This window comes from Stegodyphus dumicola, chromosome 9 (assembly GCF_044657685.1).
Source record: "Stegodyphus dumicola isolate Sdum_Otavi_A_Nest chromosome 9, ASM4465768v1".
In the NCBI taxonomy this organism is placed as follows: domain Eukaryota; kingdom Metazoa; phylum Arthropoda; class Arachnida; order Araneae; family Eresidae; genus Stegodyphus; species Stegodyphus dumicola.
In genome coordinates this window covers 35,007,287-35,026,293 of record NC_140776.1, presented here as the reverse complement: position 1 = coordinate 35,026,293, position 19,007 = coordinate 35,007,287, and the positions used below count along the sequence as shown (strand labels likewise).

General features: G+C 33.6%; 1 protein-coding gene across 1 annotated transcript in view; it reads right to left on the bottom strand.

Annotated features, from left to right (window-relative positions):
* Positions 1 to 19,007, bottom strand: part of LOC118193455 (cell adhesion molecule Dscam1-like) — an 809,657-nt gene that overhangs the window by 59,166 nt on the left and 731,484 nt on the right. Inside the window, exon 23 of the mRNA XM_085823336.1 lies at positions 18,777 to 18,947. Coding sequence (XP_085679462.1) covers positions 18,777 to 18,947 — 171 coding nt within the window. The remainder of the gene's footprint in view (positions 1 to 18,776; positions 18,948 to 19,007) is intronic.

Here is a 19,007-nt window from a genome sequence, read left to right as displayed (position 1 = left end):
CGACGTCAAGTCTCGCGTAGCCAAAACATAATGTGACTGGCACCTAAGGAGAAATCTTCTTGCAGGACTTTTAAAGAGAAATTGGATAGTATTCATCTTACATATGGGGAAAAATGAAGAAAACTCCTGCTCAATCAGCTTAAATATGAAGTAAATAATTCTTGTGATTTGTAAGTACAGATGATTCTTTCTCTAAAGTAAAATCTGCTGATTACTTTTATTTGCAATCTACATATATCTAATTACCTATATCTATCTATCTATCTATTTACATATAAATATATATGCAGACACAAATTCATTATTTTACTCATTTTGGCTTTGCTACTATACAGGTGAACACATTTTTCATTCCAAAACTTTTGTTGCTCTTGTTATTGTCTGTTATTTTGAGAACATATTCTTCCATATTGTTTTTATTTCTTATTTTTCATATGTTGGATCACATCCGTTTTACATGTTTTTGGACTCAGCGTATAAAAATTACATATTTGTTTATTTTTTAAGCTTCATTGCTTGCTTAGGATTCACACTGTTTTGTAAACTGGCCTGCATGTTTTCAGAATTTTCATGTATTTTTTTTTTAAATATTGGATTAAAAAACTTGCATGAAATGTTTTCATGGACTGGACTATTATTTCTGCAAGTTCTGTTCTTCGCTTCAATCTACTTAGAAAGATTTTATAAATTTGACTATATTTTCCCCTCCAACTTTGTGAATTTTTTTTGTTTTTGATGCTATGATTTTGCAAATTTTTGCGCTGTTTATTTCGGCCTGTAGGGTTTGGACTGATCAAGACACAGATTACTTTTATTGTTTTTCTAAAAATATTTTTAAATTTTAAAATTTAATTTGTGTCTTTGTCATTTGAGAAACGTAATGTTTTACTAATTTACTTTTTTCGTTTCCCCAAACCCCTGATGACGTTGCAGCGAAAGACTTAAATTTCATACTTTATTTTCGTTTTAACATGTTTTGTACCCTATTTTTTGCGGTTTGCTGCTGTACTCCTGTTTTTTTTTTTTTCTGTATATGATCATTGCGAATTGAATATGTGACTAATTTTTAAAGTATTTTTTATTTTCTATTTTAGTACATATATATATGTATATATTTATATAAAAAACATATTTTTACCAAAAATGAACAAAAACAAAATACAGAATAGTTACGAAATAGACTAAAGTTATGTCAGATTCCAAATAAATAAATAAATGAGATAAATGAAAAATCAAATATCTGCAGCATTACTGCAAAGAACACATTACACATGGAAGAATAAAAGACAAAGTCGTTATATTTTCTTTCTCAAACACTCTTCAGGGGCTTGATGTAACGAGAATTGCTTTTGGTACAGAGTTTTTTAATTTGCTTACTGTAAAAAATGTAAAATGTACATATACATAGAGATAAGTAATTTAGACATTACTTGCGTATATATATGTTTCTATATATAAAATTGATTGATAGATGAGTGTCTGTACATTTGATTAAAATTTACGCAAGCGTGTATCGTAAAATACAATGTACTGCTCAAAAGTATCAATTCTGAAACAGGAAACAATTTTGTTATGAATAAGCAATGGTTGGATTCCTGTAAATCACCAATTATTTACGGGAAATTTTGTCATATATAGTTAGATAAAATAAGTTCAAGATGATCCGAACTTCTCTAGGAAAATCCAATAAATACTTTTCTACTAAACGCTAATAACCTGAATTTATTTTTTAAATATTAGAATTTGATCAGTGTTACTTTGATTTAACATCTTAATTTCTTTCTTTAATTTATCCATTTTAATTTATTTGAAATGAAAAAAAGATATTTATTATTTAGAAAGACGATAAGAAAATTAATTCGAATTATTCTGTTTATTTTCTTGAAACATTCTTTTTTCCTTTTTTTTCTCTCCTACCTTCTTTTTTTAGCAGTTTTATGGAGACACTGTTTTCTGCACATTATAATATCTAGATGTTTCTTTTTACTTCTCTATTGCATCTTTTGTTCCTAGAATTTAATTTTTTGGAGCTAGGAAGGTTTTTGCCCTTTTTTCCAGGAATAGGTAGCTTTTCTTTTATATTACTTTGACATCAAGTTAAGGTATTAACTGCATTAATCCTGATTAATTATATATTAATGAGAATATATACTTATACATATATTTAAACTTCCGATGAAAATATGCAAGTATACAGTTTTCATTTTTTATAATTCTTTTTATTTCCTTACAATAAATATTTTAACTTTTACAATTTTCAGCTTCTATTATAAATGCACTCGGTTCATTGGATTTCCCAATAGTTTTTTAATAGTTTATTAGTTTTCCGATGTTTTACCCTTCTTTTTTGTTTTGTTAGTTCATATATATATATGCGTGTAAGAGTGTGTGGGGGGTATCTTTGTAAATAAGATATTATTTTCATTTTCGACAACATATCTTAAATGAATTATGTGAGAATTTTTTAATTATGTTTGCCTTGATTATCTGTTTTTACTTTGTTTTACCTTAATGTAACAAATCTTTTGTTATTGTAATTTGAAATTTTCAAATTTTATTAATTATTTGGATTATCATTAACGTTACTTTCATCAGAGAAGTTTAAGTTTAGCCGATTACAGTTTTGGTGTCAAACTTTATGCATACGCTGCAATATAAACGTCGAAACAAATTTGGTGCATGGGAAAAATCAGAAAATGTTCTTTTGTAACACCGACAAGAGTTCGTTTTAGTACTTAAGGTATCAGGATTGAAACTGGAAAAAGAAATATCACTTCAAGAGTCGCATCAAAAGAAACAATGTTTGCACAAAATTATGCGTTTTGAGAATATTTCAAAATTAACAGTTGAGCTTAAAACAAAGACTAAATGGATCAATGCACAAAAACTGAGGAAGATGTCCTATAACTGCTGCAGAACAGCTACTGGAGACTTGCGTTGACAAGTGTCTAGCTTGTTAAGGTGAATAAAGTGAATTCACAGTGTCTAGCTTGTTAAGGGCCGTTCACACTAGGGTTTATCTAAACTAACGAAGACATCTGACATAGACCACCCATCTCTAAAGCCAATATTTAACCTTAAAGTTGTTGAAAAATCTGCGCTGCATATATAGCAGAGCTAGTCAGCGCATGTAACTGACTCCATTAGCTCAGATAAACACCAGTGTGAATGGCCCTTTATAGCCAGTTAAACATCTTTTGTTTCAATATGGAAAGTTCTGAAAAATTACCACATTATTTCCCTAACACGTGCATCCAAAACTAACAGCTATCTGCTGGCAATAGTATTCGAATATTTTTCTGATGACAATAGAAATTTATATATCGTGGTCGTGAAACATCTTTTTCTGCAAGGAGGCACCATATTATGTTAATGACATCACTTACAATGCCACATTTTGGCGGACCGAAAATCTAGATGTTCTTTATAAATTCATCTATATCAATCTGAGGTTACTAGTACTTATCCCCCAGAAGACTAATTTTCGAAGAAGTTGGTTCCTATCCCTGCGCAGCATAAAATGTTACAGTTGTTTGCTTTAAGTCACGAACAGCAACGATAATGCTCAATTGTTATCGCCTTAATGAAAAATTTTGCATCTTCAGAATTCAGATATTGGTTTCAATTTTTATGCACACATTTTGCCAATAATCATGTCATTAGTTATTTTCATGACCACCGGATCCATTGGCTGGGATTTCTGGCTGCACAGCAACCGAATAATGTTTATTGAGAGCAAGTAATAACATCCGCATTATCGAAGTACCTCACTCAGAGTATACGCAAGGAATCACGAAGGATCTGCATGGAGAGAGGGACATGATTAGGATAGTCTGCGGATCTCGACTTCTAGTGCTTCTTCAGGCTTCCAGTGCTCATTTCTCTTATTTTGGTGAGAGAAAACAGTATTATGATGAGTGAGATGATAATTTTTAAGGGTCCTTTTTAACTGGCTGTTATGCTCGGACCTTGTAGGCGAGATTTTAATAAGCCCTGGATTAGGATAAACACTAAGCAGATTTTAGACCGTTCTTTACAGTGTTGATTTTCTGGTTGCGTGAATGATATAAAGTACATTGTTGCCCATACGCTTAAGCAAAGCAGATTATCGTTTTTGCAATTTTTAAGCTCGTGATGATGATTCTTAGTCTGACTACATCAGTAACTTTTGTAAGTGTTTCTAAATACACTCATGTCCATAAATTAAGGATAATGCAAAATCAGGCAAAGGAAGAGTTAGAAGCAAAATAAATTTGATTTATTCGTAAAGCTTATTTATTAAACAAAAGGTAAAGAGCAAAAAAAGATGCTATATGTTTGATATTATTAAAAAATAGCGATATTTTTCCCTGGAGCAAACTACAAAAAAAAAACAATATTACATGGTTGGTATAATTATTATTACATTGTATGTCTCTCAGACGAGGCAATATAATCTGTACAACGCCTAGGCATGCTGAGTATAAAATTATCAATCTGATCTTGGGGGATATTACACCACTCAAATAGCAATGCTCTCCGAAGTTCCGGTAGACATGTAGGAGGAGGTTGGTTAACGGGCTGCAACTCGTCGGCCAAGCAGGTCCCAAACGTGCTCTACTGGATTCAAGTCCGGTGAGAATGCTGGTCAGTCCATACGGGTGATATCCTCCAATTGAAGGCATTCGCTTACGATGTTTGTACGGTGAGGACGAGCGTTGTCATCCATAAACATAAATTGTGCGCCCATAGCGACCCGAAACAAACGTACATGTTGTTCCAGAATGACGTCCCGATAGATTTGGCTTGTCATGGTTCCAATTTGAGCATGCAGGTCAGTTCTGGAACCCAGAATAATTCCACCCTAAACAAGCACTCCTGAACCACCGTAACATTGTCGTTCAATGATGTTTTCTTGGTGATAACGGGTACCTGGAGCTCTCCATATGAAAATCCGGCGAAAATCAGACTGCAAGTTAAACCTGGACTCGTCGCAAAACATCATACAAGCCCACTGTTGCGGTGTACACAATGCATACTCTCTACTCCAGGCTAACCGCAGGTGACAGTGAGTTCCAGTACGTGGAGCGCATCTGACAGGTCTACGAGCATATAGACCAATCTGGCCTAAGCGTCTGTACACGATCTGCCTTCAAATTGTCGTACCAGTGGCTGAAGAGAGCTGACGAGACAGGTCTGAGGCTGTGCTTCGCCTGTTTCTTTTGGCAGTAACTGCCAAATATCGGTCCTCATTCGGCGTTGTAACTCTGGGGCGACCTGTCCTGTAATGTCTACTCACATAACCGTCATCTTGGAATCGTTGCCAAAGCCTGGAGATGACACTCTGAAAATTCCAAGTTCATCTGATGCTTCCAGTTGGATACGCACACATTCCAGACGGCCGATAATTCTACAACGTAAAAAATCACCCAAATGCGTTCTTTGTGTCATAACGATTCGGTTATTGCACAGAAATGCTTATAAAGCGATTGCGAACAATTTTACTTCTTTGCATGTATTCCTCATATATCACTCTCTTAGACTCTCGTCATTGTGACGTACCATCGGTATCGTCTGGTTACTTCCTGAAATTTGCATATGATTCTTGAAGATATGTGTAGTGATTTTACAGGTGATATATTTATTTTAGAGTTCGATTTCCGCGTGACTCCGAATTATCCTTAATTTATGGACATGAGTGTATATGTTAAGATTTTTACCTCGAATTATTACATTTGACCATGACCAAACTCTATAAAAACGTACATAAATTGAATTTTTCAAAGTATTATAACGCAGTTTAATACGAATTTTATCCTTCCTATGCCGCTCAAATAGCTGTTTATTCTGAAAGTCAAGGTTGCAATAAATTTCCCAATTATAAATTCGTGTTACAAACACTTATTTAATTCTTTTAAATTCCCTGGTTGGTTAGTCCATATTTAGTATGATTTGATGCTTTCTAAATGTGTTCCACAAGACTATTGCCTCAGGCATTTGATGTCAATGCAACATGTGAAATTTTAGCTGGAATTCTCTAGTCTTATACCTGGTGAGAAAAGTGCGAGTATTGTGTAATGCATTACCTTGTCAAAAGTTAAGCACTTTCAAAGCGAGAGAATACCTTCTTGAAAGGAGAACCTAATTTCTGGGTATATTAGGAAGCTTGCAGATGCAATGTATTTATTCTGATTTTGAGTTACTGGAAATTGACATTTTAGAGAAGAATATGTCCCAAAATAATTCAGTTCGCATGTCTATACCAGTATTTCTCCACACAAATAACATACTCATGCTCATCTTCTACAATGTACAATAGAAAAATGAATTCACTGAATCATTCAGTGGGCTTCAAAATTAATTTTGATGTTTCCTCTATAAATGTAAACACTGTCGACTGTGTATTTTGTTCCTGAAAATGCTCTGGTTTCTGTTTCATTATATGTTCATAAGAATTTAAGATGAAAAAACTTCTGCGAACCACGCAAATCCATAAGTCCTATAAAGTCATGACTTTCAGTACTGTCAATCACATCACACACAAAAAAATGGAGTACATTATTTTTGAATGTATAACTTCAAATATTATATTATTATGCCTAACACATAGATGTGAAAAATTATTTTAAGTTCTTTTTTGCTGCTTCTACAGTTATTCTTGCTTGCTGCGTGTTGTTAAGAAGAAGTGAAACGAGATGTTGGGCACGCATTCGAACATTCGAATAATAAGGTATTGAATTCGTTGATCAGTTTGTCTAATTTGATTTCCTTTCTGTAACGCAAACGTTTTAAATCAAAAAAGTCAAAATTATCAAATCTCAAATTATTTGTACCTCCGCTATTTTTTTAATGCATACCTTCTTAGAAAAAGTATTTTAACCGCTATGACTTATATTAATTCTATCATTTGTGAATAATGTAGACATTTTTCCTTTAAACTCTTCATTTCATTCAAATAACATAACTTCTTTCGTTTCAGCTCCTTCTAAAGGAATTCACAATATTTCCTTTTCTTTGTGTTTAATAAATATATGTTTCCCACAAATGGAGAAACAATGTGTCAAATATTATTTCAAATATTCTTCTGAACCATCAAAAGATAAGGAATGAATTTATACTTTAAATAAGTATTTTCAGTAAATAGAATAATATCCATTTCAAACTGACTGTCGAATACGTCAGCAGCTAAAAACTATGCATTATTTATAAACATAAAAGGACGAAAAATGAAACGACATTCTTCACGAGGGTAAAGACGTTGTAAGTGGTCAGTCTTCGCTTCCTTAATGTATAAACACAATGAGAGAGAGGTGGGGAGTAACTGTCCAATCACAAGTTTGAAAAAAGCTTTCACTCAGAAACTCTGGACACGAAAATAAAACTTTGACAGCAGGACGAATGATCACTGTGATCGAATTCGAAAGGCTTGGAGTTCCACGACTTGACATTGGTGGCTGTTAATACTGATCTTGATTTGGCATGAACAAAATTTGGAGATGATATTGCAATTTTATATTTTAATGAAAGACATCAACAAAATACATCACAATAATACAACAGCGAAAGTTGCAACATTCTCACAAAACGTTAAAAACATATTCTTTTTCGGCTCAATAGCGCCCTCTTACTATGAAAAATTACAATAATTATATTTTGATTTACTGGAAGTTATTTCTCACAGTGGTTAATTGTAAGTACAGCATTTTAGATGCTGCAGGCACCTAAATATGATTAAAATGCGTGTATATAATACAGACCGAAGGAATAAATTAATATTTTCAAAAATCTACATTCGACTAAGTTAGAGAATAAAATTTTTTTAGCATTACATATTGCATCAAGTAATTGAAGTGTAGTGTTATTGAATCTGAATTAGCAATAGGTAAGACTTAATTTAGAATTTTTGGAATGAGAGTAGCTTATTTTCCGGCGTATAACTTTCATCTACCATTTCAAGCAACATGTTTTTAATTTTTAGGTATATTCGCCGTATAACGCGCAGGCAATTCTTCAATCAAACCTAAAAGATGTATGTGCAATGTTCTTATCTTTCGAGATCAATTATTCGAAGATTTGTCTTAGCCTTTCGAACAATGTTACAGCGAATGACAAGCGATAAGGAGAACAATATGTGTGCTTGGGGAGGCAGTCAATATTCCTGCATAGAGGGTTGGTTGTATTTGTTTCAGGTGTAGAAAAGAATGTTGTAGGGTTCGAAAACAGGGGGACAAATTTTGGAGTAAGAATGCACTTCCAACCTGAATGATTTCTTGGAATTAGGATTTAAGTATTTTCTTTTTCTGTAGTCATTTGATGCCGTGATTTTGAAGTGAAATCAACTTTAGTAAATCGCATTTGCTTCAGATGATGTAGTGTTTCTTTAAGTTGTAAATATGGCTCCTGCGAAAGGAAACAAACACAGTGCTGGTTTCAAACACAAAGCCATTCATTTTGCGAAAGAAGACGGAAATCATGCTGAAGCAAGGGTGTTTGGTGTTGGTGAAAGATGGAAGGGATGATGATGATAATTTTGGTGAATGATGGAACGGATGATGATGATGATTTATCTATGTTGAAGTGACAATGATGAAAAAGATGAAACAGAGTTCGATGATGTGCCAGAAGATATAACCGAAAACGAAGATGACGAACTTTTCACGTTATCCGATAATGAAAATTTTAAGTTCTTAAGGTATGCCATTTCTTTTAAATAAACAGCATTTGGGTGCATATAGAAATCTATATTTTTTTGGCTTATTCCTTATTTTTAAATCCATCATTTTTATACCCTGCGTTTAACGCTCACCCGTAAATTTCGATCTCATTTTTTGTATTGAAAGAGCGTGTTATACGTCGGAATATTCGGTAACTGTGAATGCATATTTAGACATACAAAAGGCTGCCGTGAGTAAGAACTACCTTGCAGATTTATCAGATATTATAAGTCAAGGTATTCATTAATAAATAATATTTTTTCTCGGTACAAGTATTTTTCTGGTATTTTGGAAGTGCGCCGCGGTGGGATAAATGTTACCATATAAAATGACCAGCAAGTAAAAAAGAAGTTCGCAAACTTTATTCATTATGCAAGTAGATACAGTTTTAATTAAACTTGAAATGACGAAAAAAATAACGTCACAGCTATTTAAAGAATAATTTATCATGTCTTCATTAAGCTCGCTTCAAGTAAAAAAAAATATCGTTGTTGATGGCATTTTCGGGTTAGGAAAGTGAATGATATTGTCTAATTCTTTTGTGAAACCGCACTGGCAACATAGAAAAAACTGTTCCCGTAAATTGATATTTCTTTTTGGACATACTTAAAAATGGTTTTATGTTGAAAACCTTTCAAAATTAGTATATTCTTTAAGTTTATAACATTGCTCTAAATTTAATCTAAGTAATCGAGTATTATTTGTGAGAAACTTGGAGGGAAGGACCACGAGCAGTTTTCTGCATGCTACTCGATACAGAAAATAATTTGATGATTATAGTAAACTGACCTCAGCAGGAGTATGTGAAAACGTAAACTTATATTAACATATTTAGTACAAGGAGTGGTTAACCAAATATATTAGAAGATGCACTTCAATTATTTTTCATCTTATGCTTTATATAAATTACTTACAGAAATAATAATAGTAAAAAAGTTAAACAGAAATAAATTGTTTTGTTATATACGTATTCAGTAGGTATCAACTAGTTAAAGAAAGAAAATAATTTAAGTAAATTAATAGTAATCTGGAATGAGAAATGGAGTGAAACATTTTTAATTTAATCATAAATAAAAATTTTTAAATTTAATCCTATATAATGTATATATGATAAATGTATAAATATATATATGATTTTAAAATGTAAGAGTAATAACATAAAATTTCTTAGAAAAATTATTATTTTATTATAACGGAAAATTTTTGCTGGTGTACAATCATTATCATATGAAGTGAACTACTGCAAGTAAATGTCACGATTGCATCAAACGAATTATTAGTTTAAAAATATGAGACTTTAGAGCTTGTATAAGATTCACATAAATAAGTGAAATTCGTACATCAAAAGATCCCATGTGGACACGGCATGATATATACATATATATATATATATATATATATATATAGTACTATGTACATCGACTAGGAAATATTTAGTCATTTTCAAAATTTAGAAGATTTTGGCTTCTTTAATTCTTAGTTTCAGAATTTTTATTTAACTTACCAGTTGTTTCTTTGATTTGTTTGGTCTGTTTTTACGTAGTTTGAGCTACTTTTTAGCAATTGTGTATTTTTTTTTTTTTTTTTTTTTTTTTTTTTTTCTTCTTTGCTTCGAGTACGAATGAATGCAGGGGAAAGATCTGAGCATTTGAGATTCATTTGAAATTTCTTTTTAAAATTTAGGATTTATGTACTGAAAAAGCGGTTTATTCTCAAATGGTTCAGAGGAACGAAATATGTATTCGGAACTCATTAATTAACTTGGTTTAAGGCTTCGAAACACTTTTCCCTTGACAAGTTCTGTTTGAAACGTTAAAAAGAGAAGATTAATTTTTAGGACAATTTTATTGCAATTTATGTTTTTATAGTCTCATGTTCTGCAGTTTTTAAAATTTACTATAAACGTTTAAACGTTTTTACTCGCACCCTCCATCCGTGTTTACTCGGTTTTGTAACAGTTTGTCGGAGAGAGAAATAAGCAGACCTTTATATTTTGGAACTAAATTTATAGTTAATTTACATTTCGACTTTTAACTTCATTATCAGTTTATTAATGTCTAGCAGATTCAATGCAGATTCATCTCTTTTCCTTTTTAATTCGTCGTTCCTTTAATTATGACTATTCTTTAGAGTATATATATTTGGTTCTGCCGATTGCAGTATAAAAAGGAGGTGCACAACTACATGCTACAGCAGTTCCAGATACAAAATTTAATCTTCTACGGCTAATCGTTTTACAGCTATACGAGATAAATACATATATACGTACGAACATATTTAGAGAAGTCACGAAAAAATTCATTTTGAATACATCTTAAATCTATCTTTTCAACTGTTTTGGAAATAAGGATTTTTTATTCTGGGCGTTACGCACAAGTATCACACAAAAAAATCTATCAAATGGACCCGGGAACAATGAAAATGTATATTTCCTTTGAAATATGAAACCTGGAATTTTTAGCGAATACAATACTTCGTACACGGAAGTTAAAAGGCGAAGAAAATAATGTGTTTGGCGTGGGCACAGTCAGCTTATCAATGTTCATTAATGCCAAACAGTATTTAAAAATGTTTTTATGCGTAATGTTTTCTACAGTGAAAGTTTTGATTAATTTCATGATTTATTTTGTTATCTTATATGATATTTCTCCCGCCTTCTTGACATGCCTTCGTGGTGTGGTGGTCTGCACGCTGGGCGCATATTCCAGAGGTACGTGGTTCGATTTCCGGTGTGGGCGTTGCTCATTTTTCATCTTGTCTGTTCCAAAAACTACCTATTGACTCTACAGTGGTGCCCGAACTAAACGGGTGGTGGGTGATGATTCTCCACAACCGGAATTTGGCGAATGGTTCCCCTAAAAACCCCAGTCGCCCTTTAAAAGGGGGGAGTATATAAGATATTTCTCCAGCCCTCTTGGCAGGCCTTCGTTGTGTGATGGTCTGCACGCTGGATGCGTAGTCCAGAGGTCCGTGGTTCGATTCCCGGGGAGGGTGTTGCTCATTTTTCATGAGGGTGTTGCTCATTTTTCATCTTGCCTGCTTCCAAAAAATACCTAATGGCTATACAACCTTGAACGCTCATCGTTGCGGAAAGTTTTTGGTATGTTGTAAAATAAAATATTGAAAGAATTGTTCTGCCTTGCTTAAGCTTTATTTATCATTGTTTAATTATTATTTAATCTTATGTCAAGTCCCAAACTGCATATACAAATTTAAAGTAGGACTTATTCTTTACTTTTTAATTCACGCATTCTCATTCCCATGCAATTCCTACCGTCACGCAGTCTCTTATTTATTCGTTAGAGAATAGGCGTTTAGTGCTGAATAAAATCCTTCAGCGTTTGGAAAATTGAAATGTAGGACATTAGCATATTTCACGATTATAATATTGCTATAAATGCCATAATTGAAAGAAAGATAAAAGCAGTGTAGTTCAGTTTGTTGGTATACAATATAGTGAAACACTGAAATATAGAAAAAATAAAAATGCAACATGCAATAATTCCATTTTACAGTAAGATAATTAAAACCAATTTATACAAAAGCATTATTAATATAAATGACCATATTTGCAAGCTGATTAATCTACAAATAAAATTTCTGCTTAAATTTATGGAAGTCAAAGTCTTTTCGGAACATGTCGTTTTCAAGGTCCAAGGAGGCATTCGGGGAGCTTCAATTTGTCTGCCTATTCTCCACATGCTGACACGTGTTCGAATCTGGTGAGTAAGCTGTCAAAGCATTTGAGTAACATCTTCTACTTCTAGTTCTTTGGCACTAGAGATTCTCGATGTGGGCAAACGTTGTAATCCATTAGTAAAAGCAATCAGCGGATAGAATTTTAAAACATAACTTTCATCCTAAGATCTCATCTATACAATTGCACTAGATTGCTAAACATTCTACGTAGATTGGTATAATAATTTTTGAAGACCTCCCTTTAAATTATAGGATGTTTTTCGTTCCATGAAGAAAGACATTTTGTGAACAAGGAAAGGCAAGTTGCGCTTCCTTACTCGCTGCAGATCAATATCCGTCTAAAATCATAGTTCAGGCTATATTTACACTTGCGAGGAGTTAACCAATTAACCACTACTTTTGCCTTTCACTTAAATGACGCTTTGAGTAATAACTAATGAATATTGATTACTCTTAGCAGCCACGTCAAATTTAAACTCAACATACCCGAATCTAACATGCACCTATTGCGCAACAGTTTGTCTATTGTAACCCAAGCGCCAGATGTCTAACTTTGCTTTCAACTGCAGATTATTATCATAAATAATTATATATTGGACATCGGTTGAAAACTATAATCAATTAATGTATTTTTTAAGTTTTTAGAAGCAAGGTGCTGTCCAATTAACAATACGTGTTTTTCCTTGCAAATGAATTGCTCAAAGAATTGATTGTCGATTGCATGACACCGTAAAGTAAAAATATCTTAAAATATTCAAGAAAGTACTGTTAATATTATTTTTTCCTCTTAAATATGCGTAATGTTAAATTATTTTAAACTGAAAATAAAAAATTCGTATTGTCTTGGCTTTCATAATTAGATAATTAGCTGATATACACTTTTAAATATCAAATGGTACAATATTGCTACAAAATTACAATTTTAAATATCAAATGGTAGTTAGTGTTACCAAATTAATTCTTGCATTCGTATTTGCTTACCTTTAACGCAAGAGGCACGGAAGGCATTCTCGAGGATCGCTTCTTTGGGCTTCAAAAATGGGTTTACTTGAGATTTTAAGAATGTTGAAAATTTGATAAATCTTATGTCATTTTTAATTATAAGGGCAATTTATAATATCTTATTTATTAAAATTTTTATTTGGGAAATCTGGTTTCTAACTGTTTATGTAAAGTTGTAAAGCAAATAATGATTATATTTCTCACTTGAAGTTTAATCAAAGAACATGAGAAAACATTCTAGAAGCAGGGAGAGTTGGAAAGAACGATTTTGAATATAGGATCCATGGATCGTATCTTTTCTTATGGCATCAACTTCTAACAGTTCTAACCAGTAGCCAAACATTTTACCAAAGGCTATTAGTAATCATAATAAAATAAGAGGTGTATTTAAAAATACACCACATGCGAAGGCGAGATCAATATAATGAGATAAATTCAGTAAATAGTAATTTTTAAATGCGGTTAAATGGAATGTCAGTAGTAGTCAAAAGGCAAGTATCATTCATGGCAGCAGCAGTCGAGATGAGAAAGGGGCATCAGTGAGTGAAAGTGCTCGAGTGAGCTATGGGATTTGTCGGTGCAAAATAAGTCCTAAGTTTCATAAAATTGCTGAATAAAGCGTAAAATAAGATTGTAGAAGTTCAAAAATGCGAATTTGAAGAGATAATAATGTCCTTATTCTTCAGAAACACATTTCGGGTTCAGTACAATTAATTAATCATGCTAAAAATTGCATTTCCTTAAAGTTGCAGAGTAAACACCACGTGATGCGAGGTGGCCAGTAGCGAGTGAAAGAGTCATAAGTATTTGCTATAAAACACTACACAGTACCAAATAAATTCTTGGTTAAACAGAAATAATAAGTAAGTAAAATAAGTTGCAATCAAAGTCCATAAGTTTGTCAGAGCATACTCCAAAACATAAGCAAAACTTGATTAAATGAAGAGTATTAAATTACGTGAAATAAGTAGAATAAAATATATACACTGTGCACTATCACCATAATGCATTATGATGGATAGTTCGCGGTCTTTTTACTACATGTTCCTCTGTGGGATCATAGTTTGTGAGTTCTTTAATAGCCGGGTATTGCGATCATTTTTTCAAAGAAGTTGTGTGCAGGAGTTAGTATTTGATCGTGAATCGGTAGAACCCTTAAATCCTTATGAATTTATGCGTTACGCACAAACCAAGGTGCATGGCTTATGCTTCGAAGAATCTTATTCTGTAAGACGTTTATTTTCTGTTCTGACGTTCAGTTTTTCCAGCAGTCGCCCATGCAGGAACTGCATAAAGTAGAATTGGTCTGATAAGGATGATGTAACGTTTTCTCTTGGGCTTCAGATTTACTTTAGATTTCCTTCCAAGCAGGGAGTAAAGAGACATGAATGCTGCATTAACTTTATTGATGGTATACTGGACATGATCTTTGAAATTTAAAGCTTTGTCGACGTACACTCCTAAGTATTTATATGAGCTTGCTACAGGAACTGGTGAATTATCTATTTTTATATTTTAGTTAACAGGATAATTTTTCTTGTATCTGCGGTATAAAACAATACAACATTTAGCTGCGTTAAGTTTAATTTTCCAATCTTCACGGTATTTATTGATTGGATTAGCTTGCATTTAAAGTTTGTCAAAAGCATTTTGTGGATTTTCAGAACTGGTTAAGATAACTGTATCTTAAGCATATTTATAAATACTTGATTGTAGTGGGACAGGCATGTCATTTATGAAAATATTAAAATATTTCGGTCCTAAAACTGAACCTTGAGGGATGCCCCGGAAAATCGTTTTTCTTGATGAGAGAACTCATTTTACTTGAAACGTGCGTCGATAGAGATAAGAATTGATAAGTTTAATGAAGCTATTAGGCAGAAGGAAATTTGATAATTTGTGAAGTAAGCCAGCCTGCCAGACTCTGTCAAAAGCCTTCTCGAAATCGAGAAAGCATGCTGCTACTCGATTTCTTTTTCTGAATTCTTGGGCAATAAATTCTATCAGGCGGAGTATCAGATGAAACGTACAATGTCCCTTTCGGAAGCCAAATTAGCTCTTATCAATGAGATCCATGTTTTTCTAGGTGGTTAGTAAGTCTTGTACTGATGACACGTTCAAATACTTTGCCGAGAGCAGGTAACAGGCTAATGGTTCTATAATTATTGGGATTTTAGGATATTTTCCAGGTTTCAGGATATTAATAATGATTGAATGCTTCCACTGTGAGGGAAAATAGCAGTGACGAATGCATGCGTTGAAAATATTGGTGAAAAGAACCATACATCTGTTAGGCAGTGCTTGTAGCGCTTCATTTGAGATATTATCAAAACCTTTGGCTTTACGTTTTTTAAGTTGCTTGATAATTGATTTAACTTCGCTAGGTGAGGTAGGGTCAATGAAATCAGTATTCGGGCTATTGAGAATGCTTGCTATTGAATAATTTACATCTTTTTCAGTTTCAAAGTTCGTATTATTATGTTTTTGAACAGTTTTACTAAGTTCTTCGGCATGAATTTCCGCAATTTCTTTTTGCGAATGGGTGCATTTCGAGAAGGGAACGTGAATTGCCTTTTAAGGAAAAGAAACAGTTTCTCCTGCCGTGAGCGAAGCTCGTTACCTTTTTGGACATAATGACAAAACCCGGCGATGAATAAATTCCCCCTTGTTCTTTAATTAGATGGATAGGAAGAATAGCAACAGCGAAAAATAAGTGGATGTCTTTTATGAAGAGAACCGGGAACTCGGCCCTGAGAGGAGAATGCAAAACTGAATACGCGAAGAATTTTACCCACCGCGCGATTCGACCTAAAGGTATTTCTCGGGATCACACAACTACTTCTTCAGCGAACGGCGGTAAGTCCCTGAGAGTACGGAACCCTGTAGAAACGATTTGCGCCTCCTGATCATGGATCATTCCGCACTCCATTACTATGCCAGTATTCTAAAGTTAATACAAAAAATGAAACTGGTTTTATTACTAAAACAGGTCTTTAAGGACCTTAATCCAAGTCTGCTAAATTTTGGCATTGGCAAATGTAGGGATTCATATTTATTTTAACTAATAATTTAAATTTTAGTTCTGACTTTCCTATAAGCCTTCATTCCCCTAATTGTCAGTGCCAGAATAGTTAAATTCGGTAGCGCGCGTGGAAGGATGCAAATTCTTACCTTGAGGAGGAAAGGTTTAAATACCGAGATTTTTGAAGGGAAGTTAGAGAGTTAGGCGCTAGCTGCCGTTTCTGCTGGAGGTACTTTTGATTATTGCTGGTTCAAGTGGCTTAATTTGCATTGCTTTGCTGCCACTAGCTTAGAAAGGAGTTGAAGTTTGGGATCTCGCTGAGCCCTGTAGATTAGTTTATCACTTGTTAAACATTTCAACTTTTAATTTTCAATTATCGGACTTTTAGTTACCGCCCAAGTAGAAGCGAAGTTTGTAAGCGTCAAATTGACGCATTGTCAATTTTAAAGAGTTAATAAAGGGTTTGAACCCTTGTTCTGTGTAGTTTCCTGCTACGTTTGGGTCCAGATAGAAGTTAACCCACCTGGACCCTGCAATCTGATATATACACGTACACATAAGATTTACATAAATTAAGAAAAATAGCAGAGAAGCATCAGAAGAAAACCACTTGTGTCAGGATTCATTTATAAAATACCTTGTGATGATAATAAATTATTAGCTGAGGAAGTTTTATATAACATGCTTTATTTTTATAATCTTTCGTCACAAACCGCGTGTATAAGCCGCCCCCTTAATTTTTACCCTACTTAAAGAAAACAAAAATCAGGAAAAGCCACAGGTAGTCTGTCTACCATCTACAATAGTTTTTTTTTTTTTTTTTTTTTTTTTTTTTTTTTTCGTTCTGAAGGTGTGAAAGCAGTTAAAATGAAATCAATACTTAACAAACGCTGAGAAAAAATTCTTAGAACGAGTCTCTGTGTTGATCTTACCCATCTCATTGTCACTGTCAATACCACTAGAATAGTTGCCTGTACTATCAGTGAAACTATTGTTGGTACCGCTATCCGGCAGAATGCCATCCTCAATGTCTAGAGAATTTTATATTCCACACTTCAAAGGTCCTTTATCATTTTAAAATTAAAATAGTTATATATTATCTCAACTACCTTAGTGAAAGTCGCCAAACTCTGTCATCCACGCGCATAACAGTACTTTAGGTATACGAATCCATTGCAAGTTTCAAACCGAAAATTCCTCCGACTAACCTTTATTTCTGCAAAAATTCGCCAAACTATGCCAAAGTGGTTGCTCTAATACATAAGTACCTGAAATAATCCTTAATCTTTTCCTCTTTTTTATTGTTTCAAGTTCGACACATTATTAGCCTGCCAGAATCCATTCATATATATGCTGAGCACTCCGAAGTGTAACTTTCCCTTTTGGTGTGAGGTCCTGGCTGTCCCGTGTTCACCTAATCAATATAAAGTCTCCAGAATGAACTTTCAAAAAAGCGATTATCAGTTATCGCACAATGGATTCAGCCACGTCAAAATAATACTGCAGCTCGGTTCCCGTTTTCCTCAAAGAATCGGATAACTCACAGTTTAAAATTTGAGTCGTAGTTAAATCTTTTGCCCGAAATGTTTCTTTAAAAGACTTACAGCAACAACTAAACTTCTACAGTCCCTTACCAAAATAATATATACGGTTAGGAAGGAAAGCTTCGCCAGGGCAGGAATGGCTCCCTCACATCAAAGAGGGAAACAGCTGCTGATGCGCGAAATAGCTGTCGAGCCGGTGTCGAAGGTCGAAGGTTAAGTTTGAGTTCAAACGTCTGTTTCTGCTGTATCGACAAAATCAAATCAATGATCAAATGCGATATGTATCAATCAGCAGCAAGTGAATCCTGGCAAAATCAGAGTTCAAATTATCTAGACAAGTCAAAGAACGAATCCTTTAATCCAGTTCTCTAAATTTGCGCCGTGTTCCTCAACAACAGCGGATTTTGCAGCGGGACCTGGAGATGAGAACTTCTTCCTCGTCGATATAGCGACAAACGAAGACAGTAGTCAAACTGGTTTACATGCCGTCTGTGGAACCTTTCCTTCTCCTACGTACACGGTCTTGTCTATACAGGGGTTCATCCAATGACAATTAATTTTATACTCAATCGTTAAATACGCGCTGCTCTGTTGAACGTGTTGCTGTGTTGCCAGATGTTTGTATGTACATTTTTCTATTAGTTCACGACTATAAGCCACACTCCTGAGTTGGATCATTTTATTTTTAATGGAACTCCGCTGTATAAAACAGAATATTTTATAACTCGAAAGAGCTTGAAATGAAAGTATTCAGTACACCGTTTTCTTAACATTAGATAAATAAACTTCTAAATTAGACGTAAAGATTAAACTTACCTTCGTACTGATTGGTTAAACGTGTACTGCGCTTTTTGCATACAAGGAAGAAGACTGCTACAGACACAGCAATTAGGACGATAACTGCACAGCTTACAGGAACAATAATCGATAGGTTTTTATATTTTCTTAATTGTTCCTTTTCTCCCACTATTTCCGGTTCAATTGTACCTAGAATTCAGAAACAGTAATTTAGGAAACTCAAAGAAAATATCATTAAACAAATTACAC